Below are 17,890 nucleotides of genomic sequence, written 5' to 3' on the forward strand. Positions count from 1 at the left end.
GCACCTAGCTTCCTGCAGTAATGAGGGGACAAACTGCTTGGGTGATTAGCACCTCATGGAGCATTTGGAGGGGTTGAAGTGACCCTAAGCCTCTGAAGTGATGCACCCCCCCTCCTCCACAAAAACAAGAAAGCGTGGTTCCCAGACACCTCCTGAAACAGGACGAGGCCCAAACCGTGAGACACGAAGGTACATCAAAGAGGAAGCTTGGGATTGGTGTTCTAGCAGACACACAAACACCTCTTTCATGTGGAAAGGATGGGTATCGTCCTTACAAATGTTCTGTCACATCCCAACAGCTGACCGCCGGGATCAGAGTCCAGAGTGCTCAGTCTCTCCAGAGGCAAGGCCATGTACGTCCACGAGGAAAGGCCCATGTTGGAGTACCCTTATCCACTCAATCCTATGACCAACAACTATGGCTACTATCCACAAGGTAAGCTACTGAGATTTAGATTTTTTAACCCTTTATTTAAAGATAACACTTTGCCTACATAGGGGCTTTATAACACATGCTTCATCACTGAATAACATGTTTATAAAGCAACACTTGCATATATATGAAGAACATATGAAGTAACTGTAAAAAGATACAGACAATATTTAGGTAGATGACACTGAATTGATGAAGAGGCCTTTCCCCCATTTATAACACTGTTATGAAGCATTAGTACAGCGTAAGGGAGGTTATAAGACAGAGCCTAGTTCCGTATATCAATCCTGTGGGAGATTTTTATGCTGTTGTAATTATGGCAGCCTTCTTGATAGAAATTACGCTTCTGTACTCAAGTCAAAATACTGTAAGTAAAACTAGAAATGGCACACTTCACTGAGCCTTATATGCTCCATTACTTGGAAATGATGCTTTATAACACAGTTATGAATGGAACAAAAATATCCATCACTTTAGTTTAGGTCCCCTTATGTCAATTCGCTCTCATTTACACTGTAAAAAAGGCTAGATCTTTGAGGAACTTTTAGAGGTTGTGGAGGAACATTCAAGAGAAGGTACCCATTCTTAGAGACCTTCATTTTAGTGAGATAAATTCACAGAGTTTCTAAAGATTCTCGAGGAACCTGAATTCGAATAGGTTCTTTGAGGAAGCAGATTTCATACTGAGGAATCCCAAAAGTTCTTACTGCCCCCTCTAAGTGCATTGAGAAATGTTTGAATTATAGGACGAGCCTAGAGGTTCTTTAAGGAACTACTCATTTTTTACAGTGTACTTAATAAAGTACCTCACCACTGCTGATATAAGCACTGCTTTATACATACAGTATTCAGTGCTAATGCATGTGTTAGGAAGTCCTCGTGTAGGTGGATCTGAGAGTGCGGAACGGAGTCAAGGACTTTAAGGGGTCTAAGGGGTTTAAGGGGTCATAATCTAAGCAAAAAGAGTTCCTTGACTTAATGACCAAGCTTCTCCAATTGGTCCATATTTTTGTTCCAACCCAAACATTTTCAAAACATAGGGATAGAGCACAAATGTGGGCCCTCCTGGAGTGGCCAGTGTTATGGTTCATTACATAACTATAGCCATTAGGAAACACTTAGGATGTACTTTATGAATGATGAAATTCATGGTGGAACTTCTGAAGTTTGCAGCAGCAGAGTGGAGATTATAAATGTGAAGCAAAGACAAACACTGGACCTTATAGAACGAAAAGGAGGAGCTGACCTGCCTGGAAAATGTTCCTATTTGTCAAACAGATTGGAAGGAGTCAGTTTGCCGAACCCCATCCTGGGACAGCACTGTGATTAGCCGTGGTGAAGCAGAGCTGACCTCGCTTCCAGTGCATGTGGCTCTTGAGGGGCGTGAGCTATGGGACAAATTCAGCGGCATTGGCACGGAGATGCTGATCACCAAAACGGGCAGGTAAAGGAGCAAACATAAGTGACCAACCTATTGACCGACAATAATGTTGTAGATTGATGTTTAGAGTTATTTATTGTGTAATACTATATAAAAAATGCACTATATGTCCAAATGTTTGTAGACACCAATTCTAAAAAAATGCATTTAGCTACATTTAGTTGCACCCATTGCTGACACAGATGTGCAAATGCACACCCACACAGCTTGTCTAGTCCCGGTAGAGAAGTATTACCAATAGAATAAGACTCTCTGGAGGAGATCAACATGAACATATTGGAACCATGCTACCTAATTCCAGGCGTGGGCTACAGGGGTTTAAAGCCCCCCCAGCGCTGAGCTGTGGAGCTGTGGAGCTACTGTGTTCTCTGGAATGATGGATGGTGCTCCATCCAATGCTTTTAAGATGAGTTGCAGACTTGATGACAACAATGCTCTTCCAAAATCTAGTAGAAAGTCTTCTCTGGTCAGTCGAGACAGTTACTTCAACCAAAGCAGGATATATATATATATATATATATATATATATATATATATATATATCCTGCTTTGGTTGAAGTAACTGTCTCGAATATATATATGAGGAGAAACAATGAATGAGCAGGTGTCCCAATACTTTTTGTCTATATAATGCATATAATTATTCAAAGAACCATTCAAAAGTGGTACTATAAAGCTCCAGAAAGGACTCTGTTTCAGGGAGGAACATGCCATTTAGTCCTGGCAATTTACCATTTAGTCTCTTCCCTTTGAGCAGATCTATCTCAGTCTGTAAGCTCAGTCTGTAGTAATGTCTACATCTAGGTCTACAAGTGTCTTTAACCCCTTAAAGAGCCTAGTGCCTGTTGGTGGCCATACAGTGTTATTACAAAGTTCTGTTACCAAAGAATAGCCCCACCAGTTTGTACAGAATTCCTTGTAGCTACTGAGTAATACACCTTAGTGTGTATATAAGCACACAGCTCTTCATGCAGGCTGTGATGAACAGAAGGAAGCCTGATGAGCAGTGTATCTCCTGAGCACTTTGGCATTCAGGCCTCATCTGACTTCTCCTTAATGCTCAGTGTCAGTATGTTTACTTGTGTGTTTATTTCAGGCGTATGTTTCCCAGCTGCAAAGTCACAGTGACGGGGCTAAACCCCAAAGTCAAGTACGTGGTGATGATGGACATGGTGCCGTTTGATAATAACAAGTACAAGGTACCTCCCCTCCCTACCCCTCAGAACACACACACGCCTATACACCATACTACACTATATGTCCAAATGTTTGTGGACAGCCCTTCTAAAGCAAGCATTCAGCTGCTTTCTGTTGCACCCATTGCTGACACAGATGTGCAAATGCACACACACACACGGCTTGTCTAGAGTCCCTGTAGAGAAGTAATGCCAATAGAATAGGACTGTCTAGAGTAGATAAACATGAACCTATTGGTACTATGCCTAATGCCAGGAGTGGGCTAGAGGGGTTTAAAGCCCCTTAGCATTAAACTAAGGAGCAGTGGAACTGTGTTCTCTGGAATGATGAATGGTGCTCCATCCAGTACTTGCAAAGCAATCAAATCCTCACAGCAATGCTCCTCCAAAATCTACTAGAGACAGGATAATCTTTTAACCCGCATTAATTTTTAGAGGAAACAATGAATGAGCAGGTGTCCCAATACTTTTGTCCAATAAGTAATGCTCTGTTTTTAAAAGGTATGTTTGTACTCTGCATGTCCAAAAGTACGCAGACGTCCCTTCTAAACCAAAACACTACCAGTAAAGTGGGATGCGATAGAACATCTGCTCATAAGCCTGCCGACTCCAGCATAATTCCCAGTGCCACGTGCCAGCTAGAAAGGTATTAAGCCCCCAACAGTAAGACTGGGTTCCCTGGAGTGCTGAAGCAGCACTGAATACCTTTGATATACACAATCAAATCCTCACAGCAGTGTTCCAACATCTAGTGTAAAGTCAATCAATGAACGAATGGGAGACCACATGCTTTCCATACTGACCACTCACAACCCTCCAATGCTGCAGTGGAGCAGAGACCACTGGGAGTTGAGCGGGACGTCGGAACCTCGCCTGCCCAGCCGCTTCTTCATCCACCCAGACTCCCCAGCCATGGGCGAAAGGTGGATGCAGTACCCCATCTCCTTCCACAAGCTCAAACTCACCAACAACACACTCAACTCCAACGGCCTGGTGAGCAAAGTCACATAATCAGAGATGAACATGTAGCAGTTCATGTCTTACTCTTACTTGATTTCACATTCAGGCTAAGTGCAGTTTGTGAGCAGTGGGTACACTGTCAAAAGTATAAGATCCTTGAGGAACTTTAATTTGAAACTGTGGAGGAACCTCTTAAGGTGCTTTGAGGAACCTTCAAGGAACACTTTTCTTCTAAAAAGTTCCTCCAAGCACCTTAAAAGGTTCCTCCACAGGTTTAAATTGAACAACTTCCAAACGTTCCCCAAGGATCTTATCTTTTTAACAGTGTGTCCTGATATCCATACTGACATTTTTATTTGGCAGCATCTAGCTTCAGACACCAAACCCGTGCTACGTTTAGGTTAAGAGGGGAAACTGTTAGCTGTCTTTTGAAGCATGTCTACATTTCTATAGTTTTCATTTTCTTATTTAATTTTCTTCTGCCCTCCTCGATCAATAGGTGGTCCTTCATTCCATGCACAAGTACCAACCACGTCTACACATAGTCCAGGCTCCAGACCCCTGCAGAGCCCAGCCTGGAGCCTACCTACGATTCACCTTCCCCGAAGCGGCTTTCATAGCAGTCACGGCCTACCAGAACCAGGAGGTGAGCACAGGCCTTTAAAGGCATTAGTAAATAAATATTTAATATGACTAATTTATTTTATTTGTTTAATTAAGGAAAATGTGTTATTGTCAGAAAGGTACTTTTCCTTGAACCCCAGACGTTTTTGTAGTTTTAATTTTGAGACCTATTATTCAGTTATTAAGCTAAAGTAGTACTGAGGAACTGTCATTTTAAGGGATGATGAAGTGAGGTCTCTGCCTTTTAGGATTCAAAGTGTTAAACAGGAGGGACAGGAATCACAAGAGGCCTCATGAAACTGTAATATCACAATATTTAAACCACAATATTCAATCATTTTAAGATTTGTGATATGCACAATACACTTTTTGGACAAAAGTATTGGGACACCCAAAGAAGCTTTAATGACATCCATTCTAAACCCATAGGCATTAATAGGGAGCTGGTCCCCCTGTGCAGCTCTAACAGCAGCAGGTCTGGAGCTCTGCAGTTATTAAGTCAGCAGAGCATTAGAGGCTTTTCTGCACTCTGCTCTGAGCTCTGAGCACTGGGCCCTGACCCCGCTCCACAACATTACGTGGTCTGACACTTGGTGGCTGAGTTGCTGTGGTTCCTAAAGGCTCCACTTTGCAATAATACTACTTACAGCTGATGGCGGAAAGTCTAGGAGGGTAGGAGGTTATCCTATTAGCTCTTTAGAACCACCCAGTCTTTCACTAATGTGTGGAAAGGCAGACTGCATGGCTAGGTGCTTGATTTGATACACCTGTGGCAACTGGACTGCATAAAACACCTGAATTCAATGATTCAGAGGTGTGTCCCAATACTTTTGGATGGTTTGTGAGATGATGCATTGCTTCGTGAGTATTTTGCATTTTTAAAAGAAACTAATTTACTTACCTGCAAAATAAAATATCTTTATCGCCATCTAGTGGCCCACGAAAACAATGCATTCTCTTAGTCCCTACTGCCGGTCCATTGGGCCTATTGGAAGGAATTATTAACCAAGACTTGAAGTTAACATGATTCTCGTCTTACCACAGATGTAGTCACTTAGACATGTTTTAATATCTAAATGTAGATAAATTAAAGTTAATGTCACCCAAAATCTTTTTGGGTAACCTTAGCCGGGTCAGGTTAGTCGGTTGAGGTTTGCCAGAAGATAAAGGATAAAGGTGCACGTATTTGTCACTGTACAGTGTACAGCGAAATGTGTCCTCCGCATTTAACCCATCTGGTAGTGAACACACACTCACACACACACATGTGTTAGGGGCAGTGAGTACAAACACACACCCAGAGCGGTGGGCAGCCAACTCCAGCGCCCGGGGAGCAGAGAGGGTAAAGGGCCTTGCTCAAGGGCCCCACAGTGGCAGCTTGCCGAGCCCAGGAATCGAACCCTCAACCCCGTTATCGATATCCTGGCGCTCTAACCGCTGAGCCACCACTGCCCCTGATGCCTGATGATGTCATTTATAAGCACTTTTACCACTTTCACTTTTTACCATTTACCATCACTGTGGACAAGTATCTAGAACAGAGCATTTGACAAGAATTGATTTCAGCAGAAAATGAGAAATTCTCCTTTGAGGAGACACATGGTTTGTAATGAAGCGCCATCTAGAGGTTTGAGTGAGATAGCGCACCAGCAAGTGGCAAGTGTTTTGAGTAGCAGTATCAAACAGACTCGAGTCAGAGGTCAGTTATATTCAGGTTTTGAGTCTGTAATTAGTAAGTAAGTTAGATTAGTAGTTTACGCTATCCAATAGAACTCGACCAGTGCCCTCAGACCTTAGATCTCAGATACATTTCCTTCAGCCTTTGTTTTGATTGTTCCTATAAATCAGTGTATGCTCATTAGTGTGAAGGTGATGATGGATGTGTTTGCTGAAGGGCCTTCTCTGTCTTTCCTGCACCAGATCACCAAGCTGAAGATTGATAACAACCCCTTTGCCAAAGGCTTTCGTGACAACGGGCTAAACAGGAAAAGGTGACAGACTTCTGAGATTATTCGTTGTGGATGGATCTAAATAGGGAAAGCACACACAGGCAGTGTTTTACATCATTTTTAATTCATTTCTATCCTCATTAGGTTCAGGGAGAAGGATATCCAGGGTAAACCAGAAGGACTGCTTTCAGGACAGCAACACAGGAAAACACAGAACCAACAAGGTAACATTTTAATGAAGAACCTTTACTGTCATACTCATACACATGCACAATTACTTCTACACAGTGCAGCAGTGCAACCTTAAAAAAGCTGGGGTCAGAGCACAGGGTCAGCCATGCAACACTGCCAAAGGCAGAAGGAATAAGAGCCTTACTCAAGGGCCCAACAGTGGCAGCATAGCAGACAATCCTGTGCTCAGTAATCCAGCTCTCTGGGGCAGTGGTGGATCAACAGTTAGAGCATCAGGCGCTTGATGGCAAGTCTGTGGGTTTGATAGCCAGGCTTGGCAAGCTGCCACTGTTGGGCCCTTGAGCAAGGCCCTTCACCCTCTCTGCTCCCCTGGGCACCGCAGCAATGGCTGCTCACCGCTCCGGGCATGTGTGCTCACTGGCACTAAGTCAAGGCCATTGTGTCAAGGCCCTGAACCTCTCTGCTCCCTGGGAATGACAGCAATGGCTCCGGGCATGTGTGCTTACTGTCACTGTGTGTGCTTGATCACCAGTGTGTGTGTGTGTGTGTGTGTGTGTGTGTGTGTGTGTGTGTGTGTGTGTGTTCACTGCATAGATGAGTGATTTCGAGGCCAACAGTGTCCAACACTAATGGTGAATATGGTTGTCTTGTCTTAACCACTGAGCCACAGCAGCATTTTTTCCTCAAAGTTGCTTACACACTCAATCTGATTAGATTAAGACATACAAATTTAATCTACGATCCATCCCATGTCTGATTGGAGGGTGAGTAAATGTGAAGTTTCAAAAACAGAAAAGCACTAAGGTTAAACTTTTGAGGTTAAATTTTCACATTTCTTATCAATATCAATAAACCATGATATACAAAATGCTACTTTTGCACACTGCAGTCCGTGTACAACCATGGATGTGCTTATAATGGCACACATTTACAGCCATATTATGCTGTATCGCGTTATGCCACTGATAGTAAAATACTACAGCAAAATAACAAAACACAGCTTACCTAATAGTAGCCATCTTATATACAGCAGTACTGTAATCGTAAATCGTAATTGTAAAAGTATCACACTACTCATTACTCAGTTACATCTACATTTAAGAGTAATTTAATTCATCTGTTGGCTCGACGGTGTTGTAAAATGGCATTCAGCAGGGGGCAGTATTGAGTCAAATACTCATCTTTCTCTTCCCATCACTACCTTCATGTATATCAAGAATGGCAAATTAGACAGGGAATAACAACCATATTCATACTATATTCTCTATATTACATTTTACAAAGCAAAACAATGATCACAGATACAGCCACACATCACATGTCCAAATGTTTGTGGACACCCCTTTTAATAAATGCATTCAGCGTGGGCTAATAGGTATAAAGCCCCCCAGCATTGAGCTGTAAAGCATGATGGATGGTGCTCCATCCAATATTTTTGGGATGAGTTGGGGATGAGGTGGGGTGGTGATCATCCATCCAACATCCTGACCCTACTAACGCTCTTGTTGCTGAATGCATTTAAATCCTCACAGCAGTGCTTCTCCAAAATCTAGTGGCAAGCCTTCTTCCCTGGACTCTAAAAACAAAAGCAGGATTCTGGACTCTTTGCTTGATAGTCTTTGATTTCTATTGAATGACAAACAATGAATGAGCAGGTGTCCCAATACTTTTGTCCATATAATGTGTGGATCTGCAACACTGTTGCCAGAAATTTCTTTCTCACATTTCCTTCCAAATTCACTTATTTTGTGTCGTATCAGCAGGGCCTTTGGACACCGATGAGGAAGCAGATGAAACGGTCTCCAGCTCAGTGGAATCCAGCAGTGTGTTACACCCACTAGATGTTAAAGCTCCATCCACAGTCATCTCCAACCCCTTCATATCAGCCTTTATGAATGGGGGTTCTGGACAGGAGGTCTGGAGCTTGAGCCCAACGTCCCATCACCCCCAACACACACTCAACTCTAATAACAGAGACTCCAGCAGGTGAGGTGTCCAGCTGTAGCCCTACATTGGTCTGATGGTTTCAAGTGATAGCCTGGTGATGAATCATAATTCAAAATATCACTTTTGCAAATTTATTTCCCTTACCCTAACATGAAAGTCATGTTCAGAGTTTGAGGTTTCCTACTTGTTGATAACAAATCGCCTGATAAATGACAACCATGCAACTAGTAAAAGCCGTAGCAGCAAGCCTGAATTTTACCCATACTTTAGATTATGTCTTACAGTATCAGAAACCACACTAACAAGTCTGCTTAATTTACTCACTTTGTAGGGTTTGATATGGAGCCCTGCTGGTGACATCCTGCATAAATAAAATTAAGCCACGGCCTCTACTTAGTAAGGGATTAGAATGAGATAATTAAGTTGTGGCCACAACTTAGTCAGGCATATAAACAAGATCCTAAATCATGACCATAATTAAGTCAAGGCCATGACTTACTAAGGCGTTGGAATGAGATAATTGAGTTGTGGCTGCGACTTAGTCAGGCAAAAGAATAAGATCCTAAATCATGCCTATAATTTAGTAAGGCATAGGGAGCAGGTAATTAGGTTGTGGCCACAACTTAGTAAGGCCTTGGAATGAGATCATAAAAGCTGTGGCCATGACTTAGTAAGGCAAGGAAATTAAATATATAAGTTGTGGCCTCAACTTAGTGGAGCTTGGGAACAAAATCTTGTCTTACTGAGTTGTGCCCCAAGTTAGAATCTTGGTCCTATGCCTTAATAAGTCGTGGGCACAACTAAATTTCGGAATAAAAATAGGGACTACACAAGTTGTGTTTGTGTGCATTTGCACATCTGTGTCAGCAATGGGTGCAAGTCAAAGTAGCTGAATGCATTCATTAGAAGGGGTGTCCACAAACATTTGGATTAAAATTGCCATTTAAATTCCCTGTTTAGGAGCATTTCTTAAAGCTAATGTGGTTCTTTATATTTGCTCCTCTGTCCAGGCCTGATCCAGCCAGACTCTCCAGTCTCCAGTACATGTGTCCCTCATTACCAGTAGCCCACAGCTCTCCGTCCCTGTCGCCCCTCGCAGAGCTGAGTTTGCCCCGACATCCATCCCAAGGTGGCCGTACATTGGTGGTGCCTCAGCAGCAGCAGCAGCACCGCGGGCAAGGACTCCACAGCCCTGCAGCTGCCCACCCGGCCTACCCCATCCAGACCAAACTCCACCAACCTCAACCTCAGCTCCAGCCTCAGCCTGACCTGGACCAGTCCCTCCCTCTACCCCCCAAGCTGAGCAGAGTGAATCTGCCTGAAAGTGCCCTCCGGAGTCTGGAGATGGGCTCCGTCTTTGACCACCTAGGCCCACCTCGGCCACTGGCTGACATACTGAACCGGATCCATGCTCGGGCCGTGATCACCGGAAGTCCAAGCAAGGCTGTGCAGGGTCAGCCCCAACATGACCATCTGCCCTCTGGGTTGGAGAGGGACGTTAGACCTCCATTTTTCCCAGCTGTCCAGGACTGTGGTACGACACTGTGCACCGACCAATATAATGGACCGTCGGAATGGCGCGGCTTCCATGGGAATGTGGGTGAAAGACAATTCCACTGATAGTTGGAGTATTTCGGAGTTAGGCCTCTGATGATGGCTCTGAGGGAATTTAATCCTCAAAGCTTTACAAGCTGTGAAAACAGTATGGATGTAATTTTCTTTTTCCTGATAGTCACATATTTGTTTTTAAAAATGTTTTTCTGTCTCGTTACGTCCCATTTCTACATGTCACAGCTGGTCCTGCACACATTTTGGGTCATGCAGTGCTGATTTTACAGACTTACATAAAGCCTAAACTTGGACTCATAATGGATCCTTAAAGGTGATTCCACGAGCCTCAGCCTCAGTCTGGCCTGGACCAGTCCCTTCCTCTACCCCTCTAAGCTGAGCGGAGTGAATTAGCCTGAAAGTGCCCTCCAGAGCCTGGAGATGGGCGATTCCAATTATCAGCAAATTAGTGCCAAGTCCCAAGACTAGGCTTAATCCATGACCATGAAATTGACCCAAAGAGTTTATAATGTTTGACCTTTGTCTGTCTCTTCTGTGTTTTTCTACTAAATTAAAATTATAATACTCTGTGGATGAGTTAATGAGTTGCTGCAAACCTTACATTAAATGTATTAAAGCATAAGATATACAGTGTTTAGCCGCTCTATTTGTTTGTCGGGATGCAGCGATATGGAAATTCTGGTCCAGAATGTACAAACAGAGAGAGTTACTAAAAGAACCAGTAGATCAGCATTGTCTGAATGTTCTGCTCTTCCAGAAGACAGGATACAGCCTTTAATACAGCCTCAAACACTGGTTTGCAGTTGGGCACGAAAGATGCCTTGCGAAGTGCAGACCATGCTCACTGTAAGCTGAGGCAGGGAAGGGGAACTCTGAGTAACTCAAGTTCCACTTCTTTCAGCCAAGAACAGAAAGCTGAGGCTGCACCAAATCTGGACAGTAGAAGACTGGAGGAACGTAGCCTGGTCTCATCTCCATTTCTGAAACCCCTCACTACAGACAGTAGGGTCCGCATTTGGTTCCAACAGCATTAATCCACTGACTCAACCAGCCTTCTATTAACAGTCCAGGCTGGTGGAGGTGGTATAATGGTGTAGGAATGTCATCTGGGCACACACTGAGTTTGGGTTAATACAATCAACCATGGCTTGAATGCCACAGCCTGTTTGCATGTTGTTGCTGACCATGTGCATCCCTTCTGGAACTCATCTTACCCATCTTCTAGTACCCACCCGATACTTTCAGCATGATGATGCACCAGAAAGAAGAGATGGGTCACTTACAAACATGGATCTAGATCGGAGCAAAAAATAAAATGAAGCAATAAGACATGCACTGCAAACACAGACTATACGTCAATCGTGAGGCATCACCTAATACGAACACTGTTCTGCAGAATCCCACAACCGTAACCTAGAGAAAAGAGGCATGAGCTTTCAACAGACACATTTTTATTATCATGAGTGATCAGACAAATTTCTACAGGTGTTTTATATTCATGACATATGTGTATATATATATATTCATCCATTACATGGGAGAGGTATAGGTATACAGTAAGTAACTAAAGGCATTTCACGTTTGGTCATCTGTTGCATTCTCACATCAGTATGAGCTTTGTAAACTATACAACACACCTGAATCTGAACCTGAACTGGAACAACTCTCCAAAGACGCAACCAGAAGGTGTTGATAAGGCAGTCAAACGCATGGGTTAGTAGGGGCTGACGTCACACAATGTCGCACAGTCTTTCTCGGTATTTTTTACAGCATCTAGTAACAAATAACAGAGGGAGGCTAATGATATTTAGTGATGGATTGGTACTTTTTTTTCTAGTATTTCTCAGAAATATCAGATAGAATTTGTTAGAAATTTTGCTAAAATGTAGAAACTCAAACAAAAAAAGTCCTGTTTGCACTATTTTGGCATACTAATGTCAAATGATATTAAACACTTAAAGATTAGTTTTTAATCCCCAAAGAATGACAAAAACTTCTGAATTCAACGTTTTCAAACCAGCCTATATCTGTGTCCTGTTCCAGCTCCTATCTATTAGACCTTTATTGTTACAGTATTATAATATTATTCTGTGTACATAAACACTGCTATATCAAGCCAATTTCCATATTATCCATTATTTAAATTCTGTTCTTTACACTGTGTAAATATTTTGTGATGAAACGACCAATAGAAAAGCTTGAAATGCTCACATTTTGTTACATTAACATTCATAAAAGTAAAGACTTCAATAAAAAACCTGTAAAGTTTCACCTGTAAAGTTACTGTTTTGATGTTATAATTTATTTTTATTTATTTAATTATTTTGGCAATTCCGGTCCTAGAGGGCCAGATTGGTGCAGTTTCCTGCTTATCCTGCTCAAGCACACCTGATTCAACTCGCCTGTTATCTGACAGGTTTAGCAGGTCTGTTGCTGCAGAAAAATCTGCAAAAACTGGGCTGGACTCTAACCCCATTTTTTAGCCATGAATTAAACCATTTGGCATCGACAGAGTTTGCACTTCTGACATTAACCCTCAAAGGTACAATATGGTCTTCAAGGCCAATTGTGTACTTTAAAAGGGTAGCTGTACCCTTTTATAGCCTGTTTTTATAACTTATTTTTTCTTTTAAATAGAATTAATAGAAGATGAATATATTGGAGTCAATGGAAGGTAACTGGATTCCAAAAAATTCAAAAAATGAAGGGAAAAAACAACCTCCAAAAACCCTGTGAAAAAGGTACCAAAGGTGTAGCATACAACCCCAGTGACAGTTCAGTACTTTTAAATGTATAAATTCTGCTTTTTTCTTGTCTTTGTGCAAGAGCTAAAGTATGCTTGGAACTGGAACAGGACACTGCTTGGGGCTGCACTGAAAGCCTTCAGACCCCTCAATGCTAAAAAGTCTCAAAATTCAAAAGGATATTTAAGGAACTGCCCAAGTTCAGAGTATCTGATTTTCACATTGTACAAGCGCTGAATAACATTAAGAAAAGACTAAACATGAATAAGTACAAGACCAATACTTGAAACATATATAGCAACTATATAGAACGAGTTGATTATCAATATTAATATTAATCTAGTTCATGTAATCTATCTAATCTAGGTGATTATCAATTCCCAGCAAAGAACAAAACTATTTACTTACAGTCTATGGCTATTTGATAGGCTACATGTCCTAGCTTCTTAACCTTAGCAACTCTTCAAAACAGTGCAAATGTGGCAGCCGGAGGAGGAGTAAGCACTACTGTGTATGGCTGAATGGGGACTATTAGCGGTCAGCATCACTTTTACTCTCCACTCAGTTATTCCAGAACTACTCTACCAGCCCTACAAGACAATCATGAACTCTACATACTGATTGTTGAAAGTAGCACAAAGCTGTTTATAGTTAATTTATAGTTAAAAGGTAATTCCACCTTTTTTTTAATTTTAGGTTCTGCATAACTGGATGGTTAAGATGAAAACTACATCATTCTAAGAGTGGTGTGGTGTGAAATCAGTGAGAAAATGTCAGAAAAGAGTGAAAGCATATAAAATGCAGTGACAGACTGACTAAAGATTAATGTTATGACTTGTTCTATATTTTTTTTTCATACAGTAAATGTTGGAGGGGTATATGCAGGATGTTCTATGGAAAATAAAACGGTAAAGGTTTATCACTACTTTACTACTTTCATTAAAGACTAAAAAAGAACTAAAAAGAATACAGGTATAGAATAAGGTATAGAATCAGAATATAGAATAGAATGGCAACATTTTAGCAGCAGACATCCCACCCTGGTTCCTAACTGTAATCATCAAGTCCTCATCATTTCACACCAAACCCACCCTGAATGACATTAACCTCTCCACCACTGATGTATGCAGCAATTTGTGGAATTCCCCTTTACAAATTCCTTTAGCTATTTGGCAAATAGCTTTTATTCCAGTAGACACATTTGGTGACATCAAATTCGTTGTTAAAAACGCAACTAAACAGCTAAAAGAATGATGATATCTGTCGGCACAAATGACGGTGACATGAGAAAATCCATAAATCTGCAGGAGTAACATATAAACACTTCACAGCAACAATAAAACGACCATCAAAGTGGACTCAGATATTAAGATCTCATATGTAGAACATCTGAACTTCTGCATAAGAGTGAAAGCTTATAAAACTCAGTGACAGGAAGGCTGAAGATAAAGTCACAAAGATGTGTCCTAGAAACGTCAATGTGTACATTCATTTACAGGATCTTCACAAAACAAGAACTCAAAAACTAAACCTTCTTACCTCATATATATTTCATCTGGCCGCCATTTAATTCTATATCAGTTCCCTCAACAGACCCGTGTGCATGCATTACTGGTACACTTACAAATCTGGCATGCATATCGCTGATATTGCTGCCATTTCAGCAATGCTTTGCATATTGGCTGTAGTCTACGTACAATGCGCTTATTAATGCAACATATTATACACAGACCAAGCAGAACATGTGTTACAAACAGTGAAATGAATTAATCTTCCAGCGAGAGATTCATTCATTCCAGAGTATACTAAATGTAAGCAAGCGTTTTTCACTGAACTTCTGCAGTGCTAAAATAGCAGAAACGTATGCAGCTGATCCCTTTTGTGAATGTAAACTAAAAAAAAAAAAAAAAAAAAAAAGCAACATGTTGACTAGGGCTGGGTATCGTTCAGGATTTTTCAATACCAGTACAAACACTTTGAGTTCGGTCCTGATTCCTAAACAGTTCCTTGTTTTTTAAAAATCATCTTTAAAATTAGTAATTGAAAGTGGGAAAGTTTATACAATTTCCCAGATTAAAAAGTTAGTCGATGTTTGGGTTAAAACCGAACATTTGCTTCTTTAGTTTAGTGTTGAAACTACAAGGCTAACATTGCTAACAAGCACAAGAAGCCAATGATTAAATACATTTTGCTTGTCAAATGTTTTCCTTTTTCTCCCAATTCCCAAGAATTTAGTACTGTCAATTAATCCACCCATTTGTAGCTCCTTCAAGGACTAGCAATGCTCCTGAAACTAGGAGGGACTTATGGACTCAACATGTCTCCTCCAATACATGAGAAGCCAGTCACTTGCCTCTTTTCGAATTGCAGCTGATGCACTCGAAGGAAAATGCCAGGTTCCCAGCTCCACCGCAACAGCTAACAGACGCCTGTGACAGCCAACATCGTTTGAGGGTAATGAGGGGAGGGAGTGCAGTCTATCCCCCTGAGAAAGAACAGCCAGTTGTGCTCTCTCTGACTCCGGGTGCTGATGGCAAAGTGGAATGGCTTTGAACTTGTAACCCATGGACCATAGTGGTAGCGCATTCAACTGTGGAGCTACTCGAATAGAAATGAGTAAGGTGTGTAAGGAGCTGCCAGTAATTCTATGCATACAGCAGTCTTGAGTTTGATTGTACTGAAGTAATTCAGTGGGTAACATCAAAGATATCTCGATAACCACCCCTAGCACTGATTATCCTTATGTCATGTCAGCCATTTCAATTAACTACAGTTACGGCAAGAAATGGGCCCAGTAGTAATGTTTCTCTAAGCACGAAGGCTGAACCAGCACTTTGTCGAAACCAGCATATTGTTTAGGAGATGAATGGTGAAACCGAAACCTTCCCCCACAAGTTCTCCATCATGTCAAGATAGTGAATTTGATTTCCTGAAAACTGTTACTTTGTAATGGTATGAATTAGACAGTATACACAAAATGTTTACCAGTAAACGGAATTTTAAAAGGACGTCAGAACTAGCATGGGAAGATGAGAATAATCATAAATGTAATTCAACTAAACACAATGGCACATGCAGGTAGTCTGGTCCTATAACTGTAAGGCACCAGAGGTCTGGTCAAATAAAATCTCTTTCATAACAGAGAGAGAGTTCTGTTTTCAAGTGTTTCTTACAAAGGCATTTAAGAGTGCTCTGAAACTGATGTGTTGCAAAGGCCAAAGAGTTGAGGGGGTGTGGGGGGTCTTCATGCTTGAGGATTGGTCATTTTCTGCAGCAAGGGGATCTGCAATGTGAAAAACAGACTTGTTGAAGTTTGTTCCTATCCAGTAATCCAAACTTACGTCTAACTCAACACAGAAAGAACAAAAATACACGGAGCCTCAGCCGTACGCAGCTTTATCATATTTCATTTCTACTTTGGTTGATATTAAATAAACTACAGAAAGTACTATATTCTAAATCTAGTCTCATGCACTCTCCTGTTCTATGAGAATGAAATTACAATAAAATGAGTGCTGTCAACACTGCCAACTTTATTGCAAATTAATCATCTTACCAAGTTTGTCCCCTACTTGTTCCCGTAGCTCTCTCTTTTTTTACAGAGCCCAGTGTCGTATTAGCAGGTTTTTTTATTTATTAAATCTCATAACTTATAACTCTCTCTCTCTCTCTCTCTCTCTCCTCTCTCTCTCTCTCTCCTCTCTCTCTCTCATCTCTCTCTCTCTCTCTCTCTCTCTCTCTCTCTCTCTCTCTCCTCTCTCTCTCTCTCTCTCTCTCCTCTCTTCTCTCTCTATCTCTCTCTCTCTCTCTCTCTCCCTCTTCTCTCTCTCCTCTCTCTCTCTCTCTCTCTGCGTTTTTCTATTTAAACATCTGTGACCGAGCTTCATCATGTTTGAAGTTCTCAACCCTACACTGAGTAATTAAAAGACAGAAAAAACTCAGATGCCTTTAGACAGTATATTAAGCCATTTATTTGTCCCCCTCTAGCTAATATTTTAACTTGTGAATAAACTGAATTAATCACAGAATACTGTTGTGATTAACGCTATTAAACGTTTTAAATGAATGACACCACTAATTAAAACCCATTGATTGATTCGCAGTCAGTGTTTCTCACCTTTGACAGGTCCACTCCTGTGAGGGGCATTAACAGAGACGGGCAGTTCAGCCAACAAGCGATTCACTTCCCCGGTCACACGGCTGCCCTCACCGCTAAGAATGACAATCTCATGGTTCTGGCCAGTGGTGCTGCCACTTTCCCAGCAATCTGTGCAGAGAAAAATGCATTGAGTCATTAGAAAGAGCTCCATGTGTTTAAAGTGTCGGATTCTCTTAACTCTAAGGGTACGGTGTAAAAGTCATCTTATGCTGTGTAAAGGCATTTAAAAAAAACAGGTAAATAGATTTGACTGGGCCTTTCTTTAGAACATGTTCTGGCCACAGATCATTAAAATAAACACTAACAAACCGTACACTGTGACCGTTCAGTTTGTTAGCTTAGCCATTTCCAAAGCTCCCCTTGAGAAAGGCCAGTATCTACTGATGAGTTTACAGAGAAGTGAACAACCAAACCTGTGATATTCTAACTGTGCTGTTCTGTGTTCTTCTAACCAACAAATAACTTCATTGGCCCACAACATGTTCAGCATATACAACTGATCTCTGCATTTATGTTTATTTGTATGTATTATAATAGTATACAGTATTTTAAAGGTAAAATGTATGCAACAGACAATCCCTTAAAAAAAAGAAATTTAAGATTTACATAATTTGTCACTTCCTCCAGATGTAATCCGTTTGTCAAGAAATTGATTGAACATTACATATTTTTAATA

The 17,890-nt window shown here is 41.3% G+C and overlaps 2 protein-coding genes across 2 annotated transcripts in view; one reads left to right on the plus strand and one right to left on the minus strand.

Annotated features, from left to right (window-relative positions):
- Positions 1–351: 351 nt before the first annotated feature.
- Positions 352–10,362, plus strand: tbx16l (T-box transcription factor 16, like). The gene is made up of 9 exons (XM_072660182.1): positions 352–436; positions 1,712–1,877; positions 2,971–3,073; positions 3,899–4,063; positions 4,530–4,676; positions 6,575–6,645; positions 6,748–6,827; positions 8,556–8,781; positions 9,753–10,362. Exons 1-9 carry the CDS (start codon positions 352–354, stop codon positions 10,360–10,362), a joined length of 1,653 nt encoding a protein of 550 aa, XP_072516283.1.
- A 1,383-nt stretch (positions 10,363–11,745) lies between these two features.
- Positions 11,746–17,890, minus strand: part of LOC140538711 (flotillin-2a-like) — a 40,672-nt gene continuing 34,527 nt past the window's right edge. The window contains 4 exon segments of the mRNA XM_072661253.1: positions 11,746–16,338; positions 17,173–17,196; positions 17,198–17,286; positions 17,289–17,322. Coding sequence (XP_072517354.1) covers positions 16,300–16,338; positions 17,173–17,196; positions 17,198–17,286; positions 17,289–17,322 — 186 coding nt within the window. The 3' untranslated portion in view covers positions 11,746–16,299.

Source organism: Salminus brasiliensis, chromosome 1 (assembly GCF_030463535.1).
Source record: "Salminus brasiliensis chromosome 1, fSalBra1.hap2, whole genome shotgun sequence".
Taxonomy (NCBI): Eukaryota; Metazoa; Chordata; class Actinopteri; order Characiformes; family Bryconidae; genus Salminus; species Salminus brasiliensis.

Coding starts and splice junctions, on each gene's coding strand:
- tbx16l (XM_072660182.1), top strand. CDS start 352: ATGTACGTCCACGAGGAAAGGCCCATGTTGGAGTACCCTTATCCACTC. Junction 1,878..2,970: donor CTGATCACCAAAACGGGCAG/GTAAAGGAGCAA, acceptor TGTTTATTTCAG/GCGTATGTTTCCCAGCTGCA. Junction 8,782..9,752: donor AATAACAGAGACTCCAGCAG/GTGAGGTGTCCA, acceptor TCCTCTGTCCAG/GCCTGATCCAGCCAGACTCT.